We start from the raw sequence: 18,544 nt of genomic DNA, 5'->3' as shown, positions 1-18,544 counted from the left end.
GTGACCTGGGCATGGGCCTGCCCAGGCACCACACAGTTCAGATCCAAGGTCTGCCCTTCAGCCACCTGTGATGACGATGACTCAATTCTGATGGGCATGGTACTGCCAGAGACTGGGACACAGAAGCAGCAAGTCAGGGCTCAGCCGTTGTCATATTTGGGGACTGGGTTGGGGGACATTCAGCCACAGAAACCCATGCCCTAGGGCAGTAGTTCTCAACCTTCCTTATGCTGCAGCCCTTTAATACAGTTCCCATGGGTTGCAACCCACAGATTGAGAACCGCTGCCCTAGGGTAACAAGAGTTAACATTTATTAGACTCTTACAGTGTGCTGGGCATTATTCTTTTTTTTTTTTTTGAGACAGAGTCTTAAGCTGTTGCCCTGGGTAGAGTGCCATGGTGTCATAGCTCACAGCAACCTCCAACTCCTAGGCTCAAGCGATCCTCTTGCCTCAATTTTTCTATTTTAGTAGAGACGGGGTCTTGCTTTTGCTCAGGCTGGTCTTGAACTCTTGAGCTCAAGCAATCCACCTGCCTCGGCCTCCCAGAGTGCTAGGATTACAGGTGTGAGCCACAGCGCCCGGCCTGCTGGGCATTATTCTAAGCACTTTATATGTATTAACTCAATCCTCACAAAATTCATAAACTTCCTATGATGATAGAAATGTTTTATCGGCATTGGCCAAGACAGTGGCCACTGGACACATGTGGATAATGAGCACTTGAAATGTTAGAAATCGAATTTTAAAATTTATTTAATTTTCATTGCCACAGGCACCTCATGGCCACTGCCTTGGGAGTGTAGCTCTGTGGGGGCAGAAGGATTGAGATCGCTATTTCACTGTGAAGAAACTGAGGCTGGAAAGGGAAAGTAACTCTAAGGTCCTTAGTGGTGCAGGTGGGATTTGAACCCAGGCATCTTTGTGAATAGCCCTGACCCTGGCCTCCCGGGTCTGAGGACTCTGACTCCAAAGCTCCTTCTCCCCAAGAAGCACTGTCACTGTGTCTCCTTTGCCGGACTTACCGGAGGGGTTGCTGGTGCCAGGGGACACGGAGACCATGATGGAGGTCTCCAGGGCATCGATGTTGTTGTTGGCCCGGCACACGTACTCGCCCGAGTCTGCCATAGACATCTGATGCAACCGCAAGTGGGAGCCATGGATCTGGGTGGGTAGGTGGGGATGGACAGGAGAGGGAGGACCCCAGGGTCACCAGCTGGCTCAGGCCTCCCCTATCAGGCCTGCCCCCATGCCAGGACCAGCATGGGGGGGCTTCCAGGGCATGAGAGGAGCCCAAGGGGCTGTCCCTGGACTACCCATCCCAGGAGATTAGGGTCCCAATCCCTATAGCTGTGGCTCCACTCTATACCTGGTGTTTGGGGGGAAGACTGCCCCCACGCTTGTACCACGTGATGACAGCCTGGGGCTGTCCGGACACCACACAGTTCAGATCCAAGGTCTGTCCTTCCACCACTGTGGGGGATGAGGACTCGATCCTGATGGGGCGGAAGATGCTGGGCCCTGGGGATGGGGGGACACAGCCCATGCAGCCAGTCAGACAAGCCCATGCAGCCAGCCAGTCAGACAGGGTAGTATGGCACCACAGACTACCCTGCCTCCCCTGCACCTACTTTGCCTGGACCTCTGCCCTCTGTGCCCTCACCATGGGAGGAGCCACTGCCCTGGATGGTGACAACAAGAGAGGTCTCCTGGGAACCGGCACCATTACTGACATGACACACGTACTCTCCTGAGTCCGCAGGAGTCACTTGAGGGATCCGTAGCCGGGAGCCCACGATCTGGAGGAAGCAGGTGTCAGGGGGTGGGGGTGACCCCACCACATCTTGGCATTGCTGCTGCGGCCCCTGGACTCTGAGAGCCCCCTTGCCTTGACTGGTGCTGGACCCCCAGCCTACCCAGGGGCTTTCCTGAGGTTCCTGGCAAGGTGTGTGGCCTGTGTCTGGGCCGGGGTGGATGGTGATTCTGGTCTTTTGTCACCTTTCCAGAAAGCCTGCCAAGACCCTTCCCAGTGTGGACATAGCACCCTGCTGGGGCTCCTGCAGCCCACAAACTGCCCGAGGGCAGACAACTATCTGATTCCAGTTGGGATCCGCAGAGTCAGACACAGGACTTGGCCTGGAGCAGCTTCTCAGTGAAATTCAGTGTGTCAGCGGGTCCACCTGAGATCAGCAGGACTTAGCTCTGCATCCTCAGCACCAGTACAGGGCCTCCCCCAAGCAAGGATACCCAGTGTTTGTTAACGACTGAATAAGCAAAGCCCTAAGAGCCACCCCTGACTGCTTGTCAGGGCCAGTATACCCTGCCTTTGCATCCTTGCCCACGGCTGTGTACCTGGTGCCGGCTGGGTAAGCTGCCTCCACGCTTATACCAGGTGATGGTGTGGGGGGCCTGGCTGGCAACTAGGCAGTTGAGGTCCAAGGTATGTCCATTGGCCAGGGAAGCTGAGGAGGACTCGATACGGACGGGGTACACCACACTCTGGGCTGGGAGGGTAAGACAGAAGGTAGGGTATGGGAGCTGCTGAGGGCAGAGTTAGCTCCTGGCAGCCCTCCATCATTGCAGCATCCCTGAGACACTCACAGTGGGAGGTGCCAAGGCGCTTCTGGATGGTGACAAGGACGGAGGCTTCCTGGGTGCCCGAGCTGCTGACCACGTGGCATACATACTCCCCAGAATCAGCTGGGGTCACCTGGAGCAGCCGCAGTCTTGAGCCATGGACCTGGGAGGGGCAGGTGGGAGGAGGCAGGGATCAGAGCCAGGCACTAGGGCTCCTGTCCCTTCCCTAGTCTCCCTTCTGGCCCAGTTGGCTTGAATGTGACGAAGATCTCCCAAGGAGAACCACCTTCTCCCTTCATTTCTCCTGCCCCAGTGTCAGGACTGGGTCTAGCTGCCACCTCACCCATGCCAAGGACTGCTAAGACCCTGCATCAGGGAAAAGTCGGGCACCAAAATTTGTTGACGTGGTATGGACTGGGTGAGGTAGGCAGTGTGTGCCATTTGATGGATGAGGATACTTAGGGTCAGGGAATCAGGTGACTGGCCTAAGGCCTCTGGGATAGGCAAGTGACAGAGCAGACTCTGAACTGAAATATGCCTGAATCCAAAGCCTCTGCTCTTTATGCCACGATCACAAGGTCCTCTGGGCCTTCCTTGAGCCCCCATCTCCTACCTGGTGCCGGGTAGGAAGGCTGCCCCCACGCTTGTGCCATGTGATCTGGGCATGGGGCTGCCCAGCAACGAGGCAGTTCAGATCCAGGGTTTGCCCTTCAGCCACGTGTGAGGAAGATGACTCGATCCGGACTGGGGGGGTAACCCCAACTGCTGGGGACAGAGGGCAGAGGGTCAGTCCCTGGCCGTAATGTGGGAAGAGACGGGCTATTGGTCTCATAGCAAGTGTGTGGCCCCCCACCCTGCCTTGGCCGCAGTGAGGCAGTGAGGAGACACCCCCCAGGCTGGCCCCTGAGCCTCCCCCTCCCTGAGAGCTACTCACTAGGCACAGAGCCTGCAGGCTCAATGGTGACCAGGACAGAGGCCTCCAAGGGCACAGAGCCACCCACTACTCGGCACACATACTGGCCAGAGTCGGCAGGAGACACTTGGTTTAGTCTCAGCAGGGAGCCGTGGGTCTGTCCAGGAGTTGGGGAGTCAGTCAGAGGGAGCCCTTGTGGACACCTAACCTGTAGCCCTGCCTCCCTCTGACCCCGAGGCCTGGCCATGGGCATTGGCTCAGCTTCCCTGTCCTGCTTGGTGGATTCTGATCCCAGGAGTGGGGTGGTGAGCCAGAGGGGCCCTGGTGAGCCAGGCACATGCTCATTCCACACTCCATCAATTTGAGACACACATCTCAATGTCTCTGAAACCAAGAAGCACCTAGGACAAATAATCTCACAATTCCAAATGGAAGCTTTTTTTCCCCTTCAGAGGTACATAAAATAATGGTGCATCTTGGAACCAGTGGTATCCTAAATTCTACAAAATACAGTAATAACAATGGTATTACGGTAATATCAATAGCGTAAAGCACTATTTTTTTTTTTAAGACAGTCTTACTCTGTTACCCTGGCTAGAGTGTGGTGGCATCATAGCTCACAGCAACCTCAGACTCCTGGGTTTAAGTAATCCTCTTGCCTCAGCCTCTTGAGTAGTTGGGACTATAGGCACTCACCACAGTGCTCAACTAATTTTTCTATTTTTAGTAGAGATGGGGTCTCACTCTTGCTCAGGCTGATCTTGAACTCCTGAGCTTAAGCAATCCTCCCTCCTTGGCCTCCCACAGAGCTTAGGGCACTTTCTATGAGCCTAAGCTCTGCTTTGCATGTATACTAACTTTAATCTTGAAGACGATCCTGTAAAGTAGGTACTATTGTTACCATATTATAGTTGCTGAAACTATAGCATAGAGAAGTTCAGGAACTTGCCCAAAGTCACAAGTGAGTAAATGCTGGAACCAGGTTTCATGGCTAAGCTGGCTGGTCCTATATCCCGGGTTCTAACCAGTGCCCTACACACTTATATGTTGGGATCTCCTGTCTCAGAGGAGCTGCCACCACCCAGGAGACCCTTCCTCTTCATGGCCTATCTGTCTTCCAGTTCCATACCTGGTGCCGAGCGGGGAGGCTTCCCCCACGCTTGTGCCATGTGACCTGGGCATCAGGCTGCCCAGGTACAAGGCAGTTTAGATCCAGGGTCTGGCCTTCGGCCACGTGTGAAGAGGAGGGCTCGATGCGGATGGCCTGGGTGCTGCCAGGGGCTGGGGGGTAAGACAGTCACTGGTCACTCCTCTGAGGTGGCCCAGCCTATCCTCTTTCTGCATCCCTGACCACCTGGTGTCCCCACTCACGATAGGCAAAGTTGGCTCCCTGAGTCCTGGTTACTGTGACTGTGATGGAGGCCTCCACACCATTGCTGGCCCGGCAAACATATTCGCCCGCATCGGCGGGTGAGACATGGAAGATGTACAGGCGGGAGCCACGCACCTGGGCAATATGGGCAGGGGCGTTAGAGAGGGGATTCCCAGAGCCCAGTAGATGCCCCCACCTCTGCCTCCCTGGGCAGAGAACTACAAGCCTCCCAGCCCCCACAACTCCCATCCATGGCTGCTTCCCATGTTCCTGGTGCTGTGTACCTGGTGTCGTGCAGGGAGGCTGCCCCCGCGCTTATACCATGTGACCTGGGCATGGGCCTGCCCGGCCACCACACAGCTCAGATCCAGGGTCTGCCCCTCAGCCACTGTGGAGGATGTAGACTCGATCCTGACAGGTGGGACGGGTCCTGGGGCTGAGGGACAGGATCGAGGGTAGTACATGTATGTGCTCCCAGGAGAGAGGGCAGGAGCCCTCACCCTGGAGCCAGCTGAGCCTCAGGTTCCGAGGTCAGGCCTATGTTCTTAGGGCCTGGTGGCCTGAGGCTTGATGGTCTTAGCTCAGCAATGAGCTGAGCCTTGCAGAGGGAAGTAAGGAAGTGAGAGTGATGAGGGTAGTGGGGCTGGGAGAGAGGAAGATGAGGCAGGAATAGACACCAAGGCCAAAGTGATGGGGGAAGACAGCATTGACTCAGATAAGTGGCCTCTGCCTGGGTGAGGCCCTGTGGCCAACTCCCACCTGGGCCTCCTGCCTGGTGTCAGCAATGGGAGTCCCTTAGACCTTACTGGAGGGTTCATTGCACCCTCAGCTTGCCATGTCACTGGGAGTCACTCACCAGGGATGGAGCCAGAGGGCTCAATGGTGACTAGGACAGAGGACTCCTGGGGCACAGAACTGCCCACCACTCGGCACACGTACTCGCCTGAGTCAGCAGGGGACACCTGGTACAGTCTCAACAGCGAGCCATGGGTCTGTAGGCAGACAGGTGGGTTAGGAGGGGCTTGGAGAGCTCCATCCAACCCTTCCAGCATGCCGATCCTGGGGTTGCCATACCTGGTGCTGGGCGGGGAGGCTGCCCCCACGCCTGTGCCATGTGACCTGGGCATGGGCCTGCCCAGGCACCACGCAGTTCAGATCCAGGGTCTGCCCTTCGGCCACATGTGAGGAGGAGGGCTCGATTCGGATGGGCTGGGTGCTGCCAGAGGCTGGGGCACAGAAGGGTTGTTCAGAGGCCTGGGTTCTTGAGATCTGACCAGGCTCTAGCTCCGGAGGGATGAGAGGTGGCCCTTCTGGGTCTGGGATCATACTCTTTTGCCTCAGGATGGCTAGTGGAGTGAACCTCCTTCCTTCCTCCACCTCTAACTGGGAACTGGAGGCCCATTTGCTCACTTATGACTTCTTTTTTTGTTTTGAGACCAAGTCTCACAATGTTGCCCAGACTAGAACGCCATGGTGTCATCTTAGCTCACAGCAACCTCAAACTCCTGGGCTCAGTGATCCTCCTGCATCAGCCTCCTGAGTAGCTAGGACTACAGGCCCAGCTCATTTTTCTATTTTTAGTAAAGACAGGGTCTTGCTCTTGCTTAGGCTGGTCTTGATCTCTTGAGTTCAAGGGATCAGCCTGCCTCAGGCTCCCAAAACGCTTGGATTACAGGCGTGAGTCACTGTGCTTGGCCTCCACCCACGACTTCTTGATGATGAACTGCTCTGGCCTGCAGGGAACCCATAGACTTCACCACCCAGGCTGTAGACAACAATGATACAACTCCCTTCTGCAGGGTTACTGTGTGCTCACAAGTAGTTTCCACTGACACCATCTCATTTAAACCACACCATGACCAAACAGGTAAGTGGTACTGTCCCATTTCACAAATAAGGAATGTGAGGCCCCAATAGGTAAAAACTGGTTCGAGGCTAATAAAGGGCAGAGCAGGATTTGAACCTAGGTCAGCCTGATTACCACCCAGGGTTCAATCTGGACTCTGCTGCTTCCTGATAAATCTGAAATGTTACTCTCACGTGGGGCCCTGGGTAAGCTCCACCAACCTTGTCCCCAGCTTCAGTCCCTTTATCTCCCTGAGCAGGCAATGGAGGGTCAAAACCTGCCTAGAATGTCCCCCCTGTCCTGACACAACTGAAAGGGTCACAGGCACCTTCCCTGGGGAGGAGAGGGGAGATCCTGGGGCGTAACCCCTGCTCAGCCCTACTGGGCTTCTCACCTGGGGTTTGGGTGGGGCCCGAATGGGTGCCATGGAGGACAGAAACAGTGATGGAGGCCTCCTTGTGTCCTGATCCATTTTCTACCCGGCACACATATTCTCCAGAATCGGCTGGTGAAACCTGGGAGAGCCGCAGCCGGGAGCCATGGACCTGGACCAAGGGGCAGAGATATGTGAGAACAGGGACAGGGTCCATAGTCACCGCTCCCTCTGAGCCTTAGTGACTCATTCGCCAAATCTCAGGGCTTTCGTCAGGAGCCATTCTATGCTGGGAGCTGGGGAGGGAGGGAGGGAAGGCCTGGGTCCTGCTGGAGTGGGGTGTGGGGCAGTGTGCAGCCTGCTCCAGGGCAGGGTCCCACCACCCAGCTAAGGCCCCTGCTCCCCAGGACGTCTGACACAGGACCCTCCTACCTGGGCGTGGGGAGGCAGCCTGCCCCCTCGCCTATACCATGTGACTTGGGTGTGAGCTGACCCTGCCACCACACAGTTGAGGTCGAGTGTCTGCCCTTCCGTCACAGAAGGGGATGAGGACTCAATCCTGACTGGTGGTGAGCTGCCACGCGAGGCTGGAGAAGACGGGTCGTGAGCAGGTCTCAGGGGAGCCCTAGCTGGACCCCCACTCCCACAGTGCCCAGAGGTCCCGCACCTGCATGGACAACCACTTGAATCCGGGCCTGGGCAGTCCCTGCAGGGCTGGTGGCCACACAGAGGTAGAAGCCGGCATCGGCGGTTGTGATGGCTGGGATGAGCAGTGTGGCAATGTTTGTGCGCTCAGACCGGGCCTGCCATGTGGTCAGAAGGGTCAGCCACTCAAGAGGCAGCCTGGCAGGGCCACCAGCGAGGGGGCAGACAGGGCATAAGAGATAGAGGCAGTCACAGAGCCAATGTTAGCACCCTCGGGGGCACCCAGGAGGACAAAACCAGGTTCAAAGAGGCTGCCTGAGGCTGCCTACAGGGAGTGAAGGGAGCAGAGAGGAGATGGAGGACCAGCATGCTGGTCCTGGGGTTGCCATAGGACCAGGGTGGGTAGCGCTGGGATCCTCCATGGAGCCTGTGTGCCTGGGTAGGCTGGATCTGCTCACCTGCGGGGGAAGGCTGCCGCCTTCCTTCCTCCAGGTGATGGTGGCACTCGGCACACCTGCAGCCCTGCAGTACAGCCACACGGTGCTGCCTTCCTGCACCTCAGTCTTCTCTGGGCTCACCTGGACCCTGGGCCCGCTGCCTCCTGTGATAGAGCACTGTGAGAATAGTCTTCTGGGCCACCTCCGGGCTCCCAGGCCCCACCCTCAGCCTGTCCCTCTCACCATGCACATGGAGCACAGCCCTGGCCACATGCTGCCCAGCGCTGCTGTGGGCCCGGCACAGGTACTGGGCCTGATCTGAAGGCTCGGCAGCCGGCAGGCGCAAGATGCCACCCTGGATTTGTGCCTTCTGAGGGAGCTGGCCACCAGGCCCCCCTAACAGGGAGACATGGGGTTAGTACCCACTGACATGGGAGCTACCCTGGTGCCCTGAGGGCTGTAACTCCACGGTCTAGAGTCCTACCCCTGCCTTCCCATACCCAGGAGAGCCAGGCCCTGAAGGTCACTACTGCCACAGCCTCACCTGTCCACTCAAGAGTGGGCATGGGGTTCCCTGTGGCACTGCAGCGGAACTCGGCCAGCTGCCCCGGCTGCACTGTGAGCTGTGGCGGATGGATGGAGACCACAGGGGCAGATGAGGTGACTGAGGCTGGTATGGGAGGGGAAAGAACATGCATCAGGGTTGGGGGCATCACTTGACTCATGGCAACAGCCTCTTCTCTGCTTCCAGGCTAGCCCCTTGTGGCTGTCTGTGCAAATGGCAGCCAGAGGGAGCTTCAGAAACATTGATGGGGACTAGGTGCCAGCCACATATGCACTGGGGCTGGTGGGTTCGAACCCGGCCTGGGCCTGCTAAACAATAATGACAACAGCAGCAACAACAATAAATAGCCAAGCATTGTGGCAAGTGCCTATAGTTCTAGCTACTTGGGAGGCTGAGGCAAGAGAATCACTTAAGCCCAAGAGTTTGAGGTTGCTGTGAGCTGTGACACTACGGCACTCTACCAAGGGCGACATAGTAAAACTCTGTCTTAAAAACAAACAAACATTGATGGGGTCTTGTTACTTTGCCACTTACAACCTGTCCATGGCTCCCTGCTGCTTTTAGTATAAAACCCAAGCTCCCTATTCTGATCCACTGCATACAGCGCTCTCTCAGGTCTGCCAGCATCTCTAGGTTCCTCACCAGCCATCCTTCTGCAGCTGTTCCTCAAACACAGCAACATGCTCCTGCCTCAGGGCCTTTGCATGTGCTGCTGCTGCTGCCTAGAACATTCCCTGCCAGGTCGATAAGGGGCACCACACCTATTTTTCCTTCAAGTCCTGGCTTAGATGCCATCTCCTTAGGGAGGCCCTCCCTGATCACCCATCTAGAACAGCCCCCTCCTCCCACCTTGTTTCTTGCTTTCTCATCCCTCTGTTTCCCCCAAGCCTGGCACTCGTCACCATGTGCAATCATCTTATTGGTTCACTTGTTCCATGGTTATGGCCTCCCCGATCAGAACATATACTTGAGGAGGGCCCAGGTCCTTTGTGTCCATCTACCACCTGCCTCTTCAGAGCCTGACCAGGACCAGGCACACCCCAGGTGCTTAGAAATGACCAGCTGCATGAAGAAATGGTGTGCCAGTCCTGGTGGGCACAGGAGAAAGCTGAGGTTGGGAGGGTCAGGCATAGTTAGGAGGTGTACCCTGCACATGCAGCGTGGCCGTGCCCTGGTCCATGGCAAACATGTTGGAGCCGGTGCACACGTAGGTGCCGGCATCACTGGGCTGCACGTTGCGGATGGTCAGGATGCCATTGAAATCCATGGCACGGGCTGGCAGTTTCCCGTTGTGTAGGCGGGTCCACACCAGGGTGTAGGCTGGAGACTGCAGGGCAAAGGGGAGCGGTGGGGGTCATGGGTGGACTCAGATCCCAGAAGACAGCCCCACCCCCACCCCTACTCTCTGCCCTGCACACCTTGCTCTTGGCTGTGCAGATGAAGGTGACGTCAGCCCCAGGACGCACGCTCTGGCTCCGCTGCTCCTCCACAGTCACTGTGATGGGCTTGCTTGGAGCCTCTGTGTGGGAAAGGCCCCACCATAGTGAGCTGGCACCAGCTGGAGCCCTGTCCTGTGGTCACATTCTCTTTCCCAGTCATCCCTTCTGGGTATCGCTTCCTGCCTAGTCCAGCTTAGCTGCCCATCCGTTGCTGGCACTTCGCTCCCTCATGCTGGTTGGACCCGACCACCCTGTTCTCCCTGCTGGCACACGCAGCCCGCGGGATGTGGTTGGGGAACATCGCGCTACAGGTCCACTTGGCTCCAGCTCACAATCACAGACCACAAACGAGCTCCTAACACTTCACACTTAGCTCCAACTGGGTTTCTCCGTCTGGTTTGAGTTTCTATTCTCCTAAATAACTATTTCACACCTCCTCCCACCTCCTCCTACCTCCCCAGACACTTTCATAGCTAATGGCTTCAACTCACACTTGGTAAGAAAGCTGGAGTTTTCCCATCTTCCCACCTCCCTCTGTCCCACCCCTGCACCTTCTGAATGTGGGACCCACCCCGGGACTTCTTCCTTTTCCCTCTCATGGGTTCATTTTGCTCCACAGACAAAAGGTCTCATTTCTGAAATTCCCCGTGGGGCCCCCTGCTCTCCCAGCCACTGCCCCATTTCTTGGCTTCCCCTTAGAGCCAAGACTCTTGCAAGAGTTGTCTATACCAGCTGCCTTCTCTTCTGTTCCCTGCTTCACTCCAATCTGGTTTCTATTTCTTGTCCCCCATGAAAAACACTCATGTCAAGGCATGACCTCTGAGGGTGAATTCTCTGCCCTCCTCTGACTGCCTGGTGGCGAGGCTGGCCATGTTCTCCTGGAAGCCCTTTTCCTCCTGACTCCCTCAATGCTGCTCTCCCCCGCTGGCTACACCTCCCACTTGCTGGCTGCTTTTTCTCTCCAACTTGACACAAGGTCACGCTGGAGCTCCCTGGGGCTCTGTGCTGAGCCCTGTCCTCCAGCCATATTCTGCCTGGGTGACTTCATCCTGCTGCAAAGCTTTAAACACCATCCCTGTGCCAGCAGCTTCCAAATTCATTTCTCTGGCTGGGGCCTCTTTCCCAAGTTCAGACTCACATATTCAATTGCCTGCCTGATGGACCCACTAAGATATCTTTCCAAACACCTCAGACTTCAACTAGTCCAAGGCAAACTTTCAACTCTCTCTGACCCGTCTGTAGCATGTACTGTGGTACACACACCCCCAGCCAGCCCCTGGACTCCAGGGCAGGAGGAGTCCAGTATGCATGTCTTACACTGGCCCTCAGAGCTTTCTTGCTGTATTATGGTAGAAATTTGCCTGATAACATACCTTTATTGGCTACCTTCCCTTCCTGTCTTACTTTACCTTCCTCAGCTACTTGCACACAGATCCTTCTTTCAGACTTTAGAGGGAGCCTGAATGAAGACACTCTCCCACTGGCACCTCCTCCATCTCTGTAAACAGCAGCCCATTTACCCAGTTGCCAGAACACAGTTCCCTGGGCACCATCCTTTTCTTTCTCTCTGACCACAATCAAGTCCTGCTGATTCTGCCTCTAAAACGGACCTTGAATCCATCACCTCTCCCCATCTCCATGGCCACTGCCCTTGTCCACACAACCACTATCCCCTCCCAGCAGGTGAAGGCACCATCTGCCTGGGGCTGTAGCAGTCCAGCCCAGGACAGACAGTCTAGGGACAGGGGAAGCAGGGACTCACCAGTGACCAGCAGCTCTGCCCGGCTGGTATTGACATGGTGGAGGTTGCGACAGGTGCAGATGTAGACCCCAGCATCTGAGGGCTGGACACTAGGGAAGTGGAGCTCAGAGCCTGGTGGAGAGGGGGTGGAGCTTTTAGGTGCAGAACTATCCCATCTCCGATCTAGCCCCATATGCAAGGGGCTGAGACAGGCCCCTGCCTCCCCTCCCACTGCAGTGACTCAAGGGGCTGAAGAGCCTGGGGCCAGGGGTACCTTGATGTCGCTGCTGGGTGCTGCTGGGCAAGGGCCGCCCATCTTCACGAGACCAGTAGAAGTAGTGGGGTGGGCTCCCGCTGACCTGGCACCGCAGGGAGTGGGGTCCACCTTGGGGTACTATGCTCCGGGCAGGATGGACCTGGACCACCAGTGAGGCCTGGTTTGCTGGGAACAGGAGAGGTCAGTTGGGCAAGAGGTCCCCAGCATACAGCTTTGTCTCAGACATCTCTGTTCTCCCAGAGACTGGGATGTCCCATCATCAGCCGTATCCTCAGACCTAATATTCCCCAAACTCCCAGGCCCCCTGCCTTACCCATCACCCCGACCCCGGGCCATGGTCCCACTTACTCTGTGGCACGCACCGGCCCCCTTGCACATTGGGATTACCCACGTAACCTGGGGCACACCTGCAAGGGGGAACAAAGACCAGCTCTGTCAGGTCCCAAGGGTCCCAATGCCTCATGGTGGACTTGGGGAGCCAGAAGCTTGGCTGGCTATCCTGTGTGGGGTGACGAGGCTCAGAGCTCTGGAAGCACTTTGGGGACTAAAGAGGCCCTAACACAGAGCACTGGGGAGCAGAGAAAGGAGAATGTAAGGGAGTGGTTGGCTAATGTGGGAGGTAGGTAGGGTCTTTATTCTCCAGGGAAACATTCACTTAGCAATTGTTGGTATTGGAAATATAGCATTGAACACGATAAAGTCTCTGATCTTATGGAACTTACTCGTTGGGAACTCATTGGGGACACTATGTAAGATGAGGGGGAGGGAAGCATTATCAGGGCTGTGAGAGTTTAAAGGGGGGCACTGATTTGGCCCTGAGAATCAAGAGGGCTTTGCAGGGGATGGGACTTCTGAGCCACTATATTACTTTGGAGCAGGTGTATACTCTTTTTTCAGAGAACTGGTCTTGGTTGGTGAATGTATGTTTGCACGATTACTGTTTTCTCATCTTGTCCCCCTATCAGGGGTGGCAGGTGCCATAAGGGCTGGGAAAGAATGTGCTTTGTTCACCATTTCATCTCCAATACCACAGTAGATGCTGGATACAAATTTGCTGAATTAGTGAGTGAAGCTGAGTCTGGAAGCCTGAGTAGCAGTTAGCCAGGAAGGGAAGGTTTGACTGTGAAGAATGTTCCAAGCAGAAGAGACCGCACATACAAGAACATGAAGAATTTAAAAAACCCAGTAGAGTACAAAGTTGGGTGTCAGAAGCAGGATGAGAACAGGGCACAGTAAAGATGGCTAAGGAGCTTGTGCTTGTCCCAAGAGCAATGCGGAGTCTTTGGAAGTTCTGGGTGGGGAAAGAACATAATCCTAGTAGAGATTTTTCTGAGCAACACCATTTAGAGTTCTCACCTAGGAGTCAACCATTTGTCAGCCTCCCTTCCCTCCTCCTGTTTGCAAACTTACTGCTCACAGTACTGGCCAGTGTAGCCGGGTTCGCAGGCTGTGCAGCGGTACCCACCAGCTCCCAGGCTCTCACAGGTGCGGGAGAACCTGGTGGGAGGGGCGGGGCGGAGCAAAAGTCAAGTCCTAGAAAACCAACTCCCCATCTTGTTCCTTCCAAGTCTACCCTGAGAGCCAGCGCAGTGCCCTCCATCCCCCTGTGGGATTTTGTCCCGGGCTCTTGAACAAGGGCACCCACATGTTTTCTGGGTTGGTCAGTGGGCAGGCACAGGGCTGGCAGTCCTCAGGCGTCCCGGCTGTAGCATCTCCATAGTAGCCAGGAGCACACAGCTCGCAGAACTCCCCGGCAGCGTTGTGCTGGCATTGCTGTGAGACACAAGGGTATGAGACACCAGTCACATGTCAAAATTTACCAGAAATTTCAAGTTTGTAAACTTAACTCAAAGACCTCATCGTGGAAGGGCACAAAGATTTCTTTATAGAGATAGTCATCTCAGTGATGTTTATTAAAGGAAAACTCTAGAAACAAACCTAAACATCCATGAACAGGGAATTGGGTAAGTGAAAAGTACATGCATCCAAATAGCGATCAAAAATAATGAGATTGAAAAAGACAGAGACTTTGCATCTTTTGTATTTATCTGGATGGATTTGGAGAATATTCTCCTAGAGAATAGAAAAGCAAGCATTGGCTCAGCACCTGTGGCTCAAGTGGCTAAGGTGCCAGCCACATACACCTAAGGTGGCAGGTTTGAATTCAGCCTGGACCCACCAAACAACAATGATGGCTGCAACCAAAAAATAGCCAGGCATTGTGGTGGGCGCCTGTAGTCCCAGCTACTTGGGAGGTAGAGGCAGGAGACTCGCTTGAGCCCAGGAGTTGGAGGTTGCTATGAGCCATGATGCCACGGCACTCTACCCAGGGGGACAGCTTGAGGCTCTGTCTCAAAAAAAGAAAAGAAAAGCAAGCATCCCATGTACTCAGTACTACATTGAGACTAGTAAATCAACAAGTACAGGCCCACACAAGAGAAAAACACAATTAAATTCAAGGAAAAGGAGGAGGGGGGTTGGTAAGTTCCCACCTAACATACCCATGTAGGGGTATATGGCACGCTTCCAGGGTGAAGGACTCTACTACAACTGGGACTTTACCTTACAAATGTAAGGTAACCTTATAACCTATAACCTAATCGTACGGACCCTCATATTAATCTAAAATTAAAAAATAAAGAAAAGGATGATGTTGATTCTATTTCTTCTATTTTTCTACCTAAATACCTATAATATCAAAGGAAAGTAAAGACGTATACCTGGATATTTGGGAGGGAGCTTCACCAGAAAAACACGTGTGGGTTGTATATTCGCCTCCAAAGAGACCCATGTGTGTTGTATCAACAGAGTGTGTCTCTGCTCTGGGTTTAGTCTGTGACCCTGTCAACAAGCTGCCCCTGACTGTGTACCCTGGAGGGCTACACAAACAATGCTCTGACAGGGGGAGGAGGGAGGTTTGATAGAGGGAGGGCGAATGGCAGGATCACACCTATGGAGCATATTGCAAGAGAACAAGGCAAATCTGTCAAGTGTAGAACGTAAATGTCACAATAATTACTGTGTTAAGAATAACACAATTATTGACACAATAACTATTGTGTCAATAAATATTGTGTTAAGACATTTATTTATGTTCTACACTTGACAGATTTGCCTTGTACTCTTGCAATATGCTCCATAGGTGTGATCCCACCATTCGCCCTCCCTCTATCAAACCTCCCTCCTCCCCCTGTCAGAGTATTGTTTGTGTAGCCCTCCAGGGTACACAGTCAGGGGCAGCATATAGAACTACTAGGGGCACTATAGAACTACTGTATGTGCGGTCTCTCCTATAGAACTACTATAGGAAAAAAGCTGATTACCAGGCATGATGATCCTATGTTAATTTGGAGAATGAGGAGTATATTACTAATATGTGTATGTATTTGCCCAGAAAAGTAGCAAGAGAGCTCTCTCTAAAATTGACAGTGATTCCTTCAAGTTTTAAGATTACAGAGAATTTTCCTTTCCTTTCGATTTCTCTCTATAGTCTTTTGTCTCTACAGAGACTATGTGTCACTTTGGTGATAAAAAAAAAATAAGCAAAACCAGGCAGTACCTGTAGCTCAGTGAGTAGGACACCGGCCACATACACCCAGGCTGGTGGGTTTGAACCTGGCCCAGGCCAGCTGAACAACAATGACAACTGCAACCAAAAAATAGCTGGGTGCTATGGCAGGCACCTGTAGTCCCAGCTACTTGGGAGGCTGAGGCAAGAGAATGGCTTAAGCCCAAGAGTTTGAGGTTGTTGTGAGCTGTGACACCGCAGCACTCTACCGAGGGCGACATAGTGAGACTCTGTCTCAAAAAAATAAATTAATTAATTTTTAAAAAATGAGCAAAACCAAAGTTTTCTTTAGAGACAGAGTTTTACTCTGTCACCCAGGGTAGAGTGCCATAGTATCATAGCTCACAGCAACCTCAAATTCTTAGGCTCAAGTGATCCTCTTGCCTCAACCTCCCAAGTACCTGGGACTACCAATGTACACTACCAGGTCCAGCTAGTTGTTTTCTATTTTTAGTAGATATAGGGTCTCACTCTTACTCGGGCTGATCTTGAACTCCTGAACTCAAGCAATCTACCCACTTTCACCTCCCAAAGTGCTAGGATTATAGGCATAAGCCACCACGTCCAGCCTTAAAATTTTCTTTACAAAGAAGGCTGTAACTCCATAGCTCTGGACACTCCACCATGCCTGGTGACCCCGTATGGTGATCTGGTCTGCTGACCCAGATGCTTCGACTCACAGGTCATACCCCATGCCCTCGCCCCTGGATCTAATGACTCTGTTTCCCCAGCCAGCCCCAGGCAAGATGCCCTCCTGCCCCGGCCTTGTTTGCAGCTCACCGAGCAGGCACCAGTCTCTGCATGGCACAGGTCTGAGTGGCCATTGCATTCACACAGCTCACAGTGGCCAAGGTAGAGCCCACTCCCAGTGCGCGTGTAGCCGGGGGCACAGTCCTGAAGGCAGAGAGGAAGGTTGAGCTTCAATCCCAACAGGTCCCATCCACAGTCAGCAGATCTAGAACCCCTCCTCTCTGGTGTTTCTGTGTGGTCTCCCTGTCTCTGGTGGGCACCCCAAGGACACAGGCTGGGTCTCAACCTCTGGGGAGCATAGCCCACGCTTGAGGGAATACTATGCAGTGGTTAGGACACGCTAGGCTTTGCAGTCAATCAGACCTGGCTTCAGATTAGTTTCAGCCGCATGAGCCGCATAAGGGCATGTCATCATGCCTCAGTGCCTCTATTTTTAAAAATCTATTAAGTAGAATAATTATACATATCTCAGGGCTGCTGGGAGGAACACACGGTATGATGCAGGTACTGGGGGTCAATATAGTTATGACAGCATTCATAGGCCATGGTGATGCCAGTTGGTCAGCTTGCTGACACTGCTGTGCCTGTGCAAAGGTGGTTCATCTGCCCCCGTGCTCACCTGGCAGGACAAGCCAGCATAGCCTGGTGGGCAGCGGCACTCCTCCACCTCATGGGCCCGGGGTCCATCCGAGGGTCCAGGCTGGGCAACCTCCAGGCTGACGGCACTGATGCTGGCCGCTAGCGGCATGGAAGAGAATGTAGCCCGTACCAGGAGCTCATCCAGGTCAGCCAGTGCCATCAGAAGGTGTTCACGTGTGGCTGGCTGCCCGTCAGGCCGGCGCCAGAATTCCTGGGGAGCAAATACAGGGTGGGGGGCATTGGGTTTTCTGTGCTGCTCTTGTAGCGCCCCCTGCCCTCTAGGCGCTGACTGAAGGTGGTGAGGTGAGGGTGGGGAGTGAGAGGCAGGAGCAGTGGGCTCAAGGTCAGGCTCCAAATCGGGATGGAGGACTGGGTAGCCTACGTCAGGCATGATGTGGCCAAGTCCACCTCACCTCTCGGAAGATGATCTCGTAGCTCTTCCTCTGGGGACCCGGCACCGCTGGCTGGGAAGCCACCAACATGATGTTGTTGCCCTGGGGAGGCATCAGCAGGATTGGGAGGGGAACTGAGGGGCTCTTGGGGTGGCAGGCAGTCCCAGCTTCTCCTTGCTCAAGCAAACTCATATGCCCAAAGGGAGTCAGATGCTCCTTGCAGCAGCTGGACCTCTGCTTGGGAAGTGTACACCCAGGCCGCGAGATGGGAGTGGGTGCCTAACACTCCAGCACCGGTGCTGAGCCAGCTGAGTGCTGGGTTGAAAAGCAAACGCTGAGGGTGCCCCTAGTTTCCATCTGCCCCTTTGCCCCCCCCACCCCCACCTTAGCACATAGCCCGAATGCTCACTGTGATCTGGACATCAGGGTCAGAGAGTGGGCTGCCTTGAGGCCCTGCTGTGTAGGAAAGAGTATATCGCAGCTTCCCTCCATAGGCTGCCACCTGCAAAGAGTCAAGACCAGACCAGTCGAGACCACGCTGACGTGGGCCTCCCCTGGGCTGTGAGTGCTTGACCAGAAGGGTTGGGGCAGAGCCTCTCAAGACCATCATGCACTTGTGCTGTGCTCTTCCCTACCCTCAACCAAGAGGCAAGACTATGATTGCCTAGGAAACAGGACATCTCTCAGGTCTTCGGCAGCCTCAGCTACGCGATCATGACCCTGAGCAGCCTCTGTCCTGGTTTTTGGACTTCTCCTTTCCCCACTGCTTGACAGTCCCGGCACACAAGCTCTAAGTTCCTTTCATTTACAGGAATTTCCCATAAAGCAGGTAAAGGTAGTGACAGTGATGCCACGGGAAGGTTGCAGAAAGTTCAAAAGTCCTTGGGCGGAGGATGGCCTCTGGACACCTTGCCTCCTAGGCAGGTGGTTTTGTTTGCCCAGAATCCAATTCCTCCTTTCTGTAAAAAGCACAGCCTGATTTTCTTTTCTTTTTTTTTTTTTTTTTTTTTT

The 18,544-nt window shown here is 54.3% G+C and overlaps 1 protein-coding gene across 1 annotated transcript in view; it reads right to left on the bottom strand.

Moving 5' to 3' along the window:
* The window catches only part of HSPG2 (heparan sulfate proteoglycan 2), a 104,826-nt gene that overhangs the window by 20,535 nt on the left and 65,747 nt on the right, over positions 1-18,544 (bottom strand). Inside the window, exons 34-63 of the mRNA XM_023509765.1 lie at positions 17,943-18,035; positions 17,555-17,635; positions 17,122-17,352; positions 16,533-16,646; positions 13,830-13,957; positions 13,595-13,681; positions 12,533-12,591; positions 12,182-12,349; positions 11,929-12,039; positions 10,146-10,246; positions 9,874-10,054; positions 8,707-8,832; positions 8,406-8,558; positions 8,184-8,326; positions 7,748-7,883; positions 7,513-7,667; positions 7,102-7,252; positions 5,936-6,087; positions 5,718-5,853; positions 5,146-5,297; positions 4,861-4,996; positions 4,619-4,770; positions 3,511-3,646; positions 3,190-3,341; positions 2,601-2,739; positions 2,352-2,503; positions 1,663-1,798; positions 1,369-1,520; positions 1,025-1,163; positions 6-112 (exon numbers count right to left, since the gene is read on the bottom strand). Coding sequence (XP_023365533.1) covers positions 6-112; positions 1,025-1,163; positions 1,369-1,520; positions 1,663-1,798; positions 2,352-2,503; positions 2,601-2,739; positions 3,190-3,341; positions 3,511-3,646; positions 4,619-4,770; positions 4,861-4,996; positions 5,146-5,297; positions 5,718-5,853; positions 5,936-6,087; positions 7,102-7,252; positions 7,513-7,667; positions 7,748-7,883; positions 8,184-8,326; positions 8,406-8,558; positions 8,707-8,832; positions 9,874-10,054; positions 10,146-10,246; positions 11,929-12,039; positions 12,182-12,349; positions 12,533-12,591; positions 13,595-13,681; positions 13,830-13,957; positions 16,533-16,646; positions 17,122-17,352; positions 17,555-17,635; positions 17,943-18,035 — 4,059 coding nt within the window. The remainder of the gene's footprint in view (positions 1-5; positions 113-1,024; positions 1,164-1,368; positions 1,521-1,662; positions 1,799-2,351; positions 2,504-2,600; positions 2,740-3,189; positions 3,342-3,510; positions 3,647-4,618; positions 4,771-4,860; positions 4,997-5,145; positions 5,298-5,717; positions 5,854-5,935; positions 6,088-7,101; positions 7,253-7,512; positions 7,668-7,747; positions 7,884-8,183; positions 8,327-8,405; positions 8,559-8,706; positions 8,833-9,873; positions 10,055-10,145; positions 10,247-11,928; positions 12,040-12,181; positions 12,350-12,532; positions 12,592-13,594; positions 13,682-13,829; positions 13,958-16,532; positions 16,647-17,121; positions 17,353-17,554; positions 17,636-17,942; positions 18,036-18,544) is intronic.

The sequence above is a fragment of the Otolemur garnettii genome, unplaced genomic scaffold (genome assembly GCF_000181295.1).
Source record: "Otolemur garnettii isolate 467f Iridium unplaced genomic scaffold, OtoGar3 scaffold00009, whole genome shotgun sequence".
NCBI classification, from domain to species: domain Eukaryota; kingdom Metazoa; phylum Chordata; class Mammalia; order Primates; family Galagidae; genus Otolemur; species Otolemur garnettii.
This window is presented reverse-complemented; position numbering and strand designations above follow the sequence as displayed.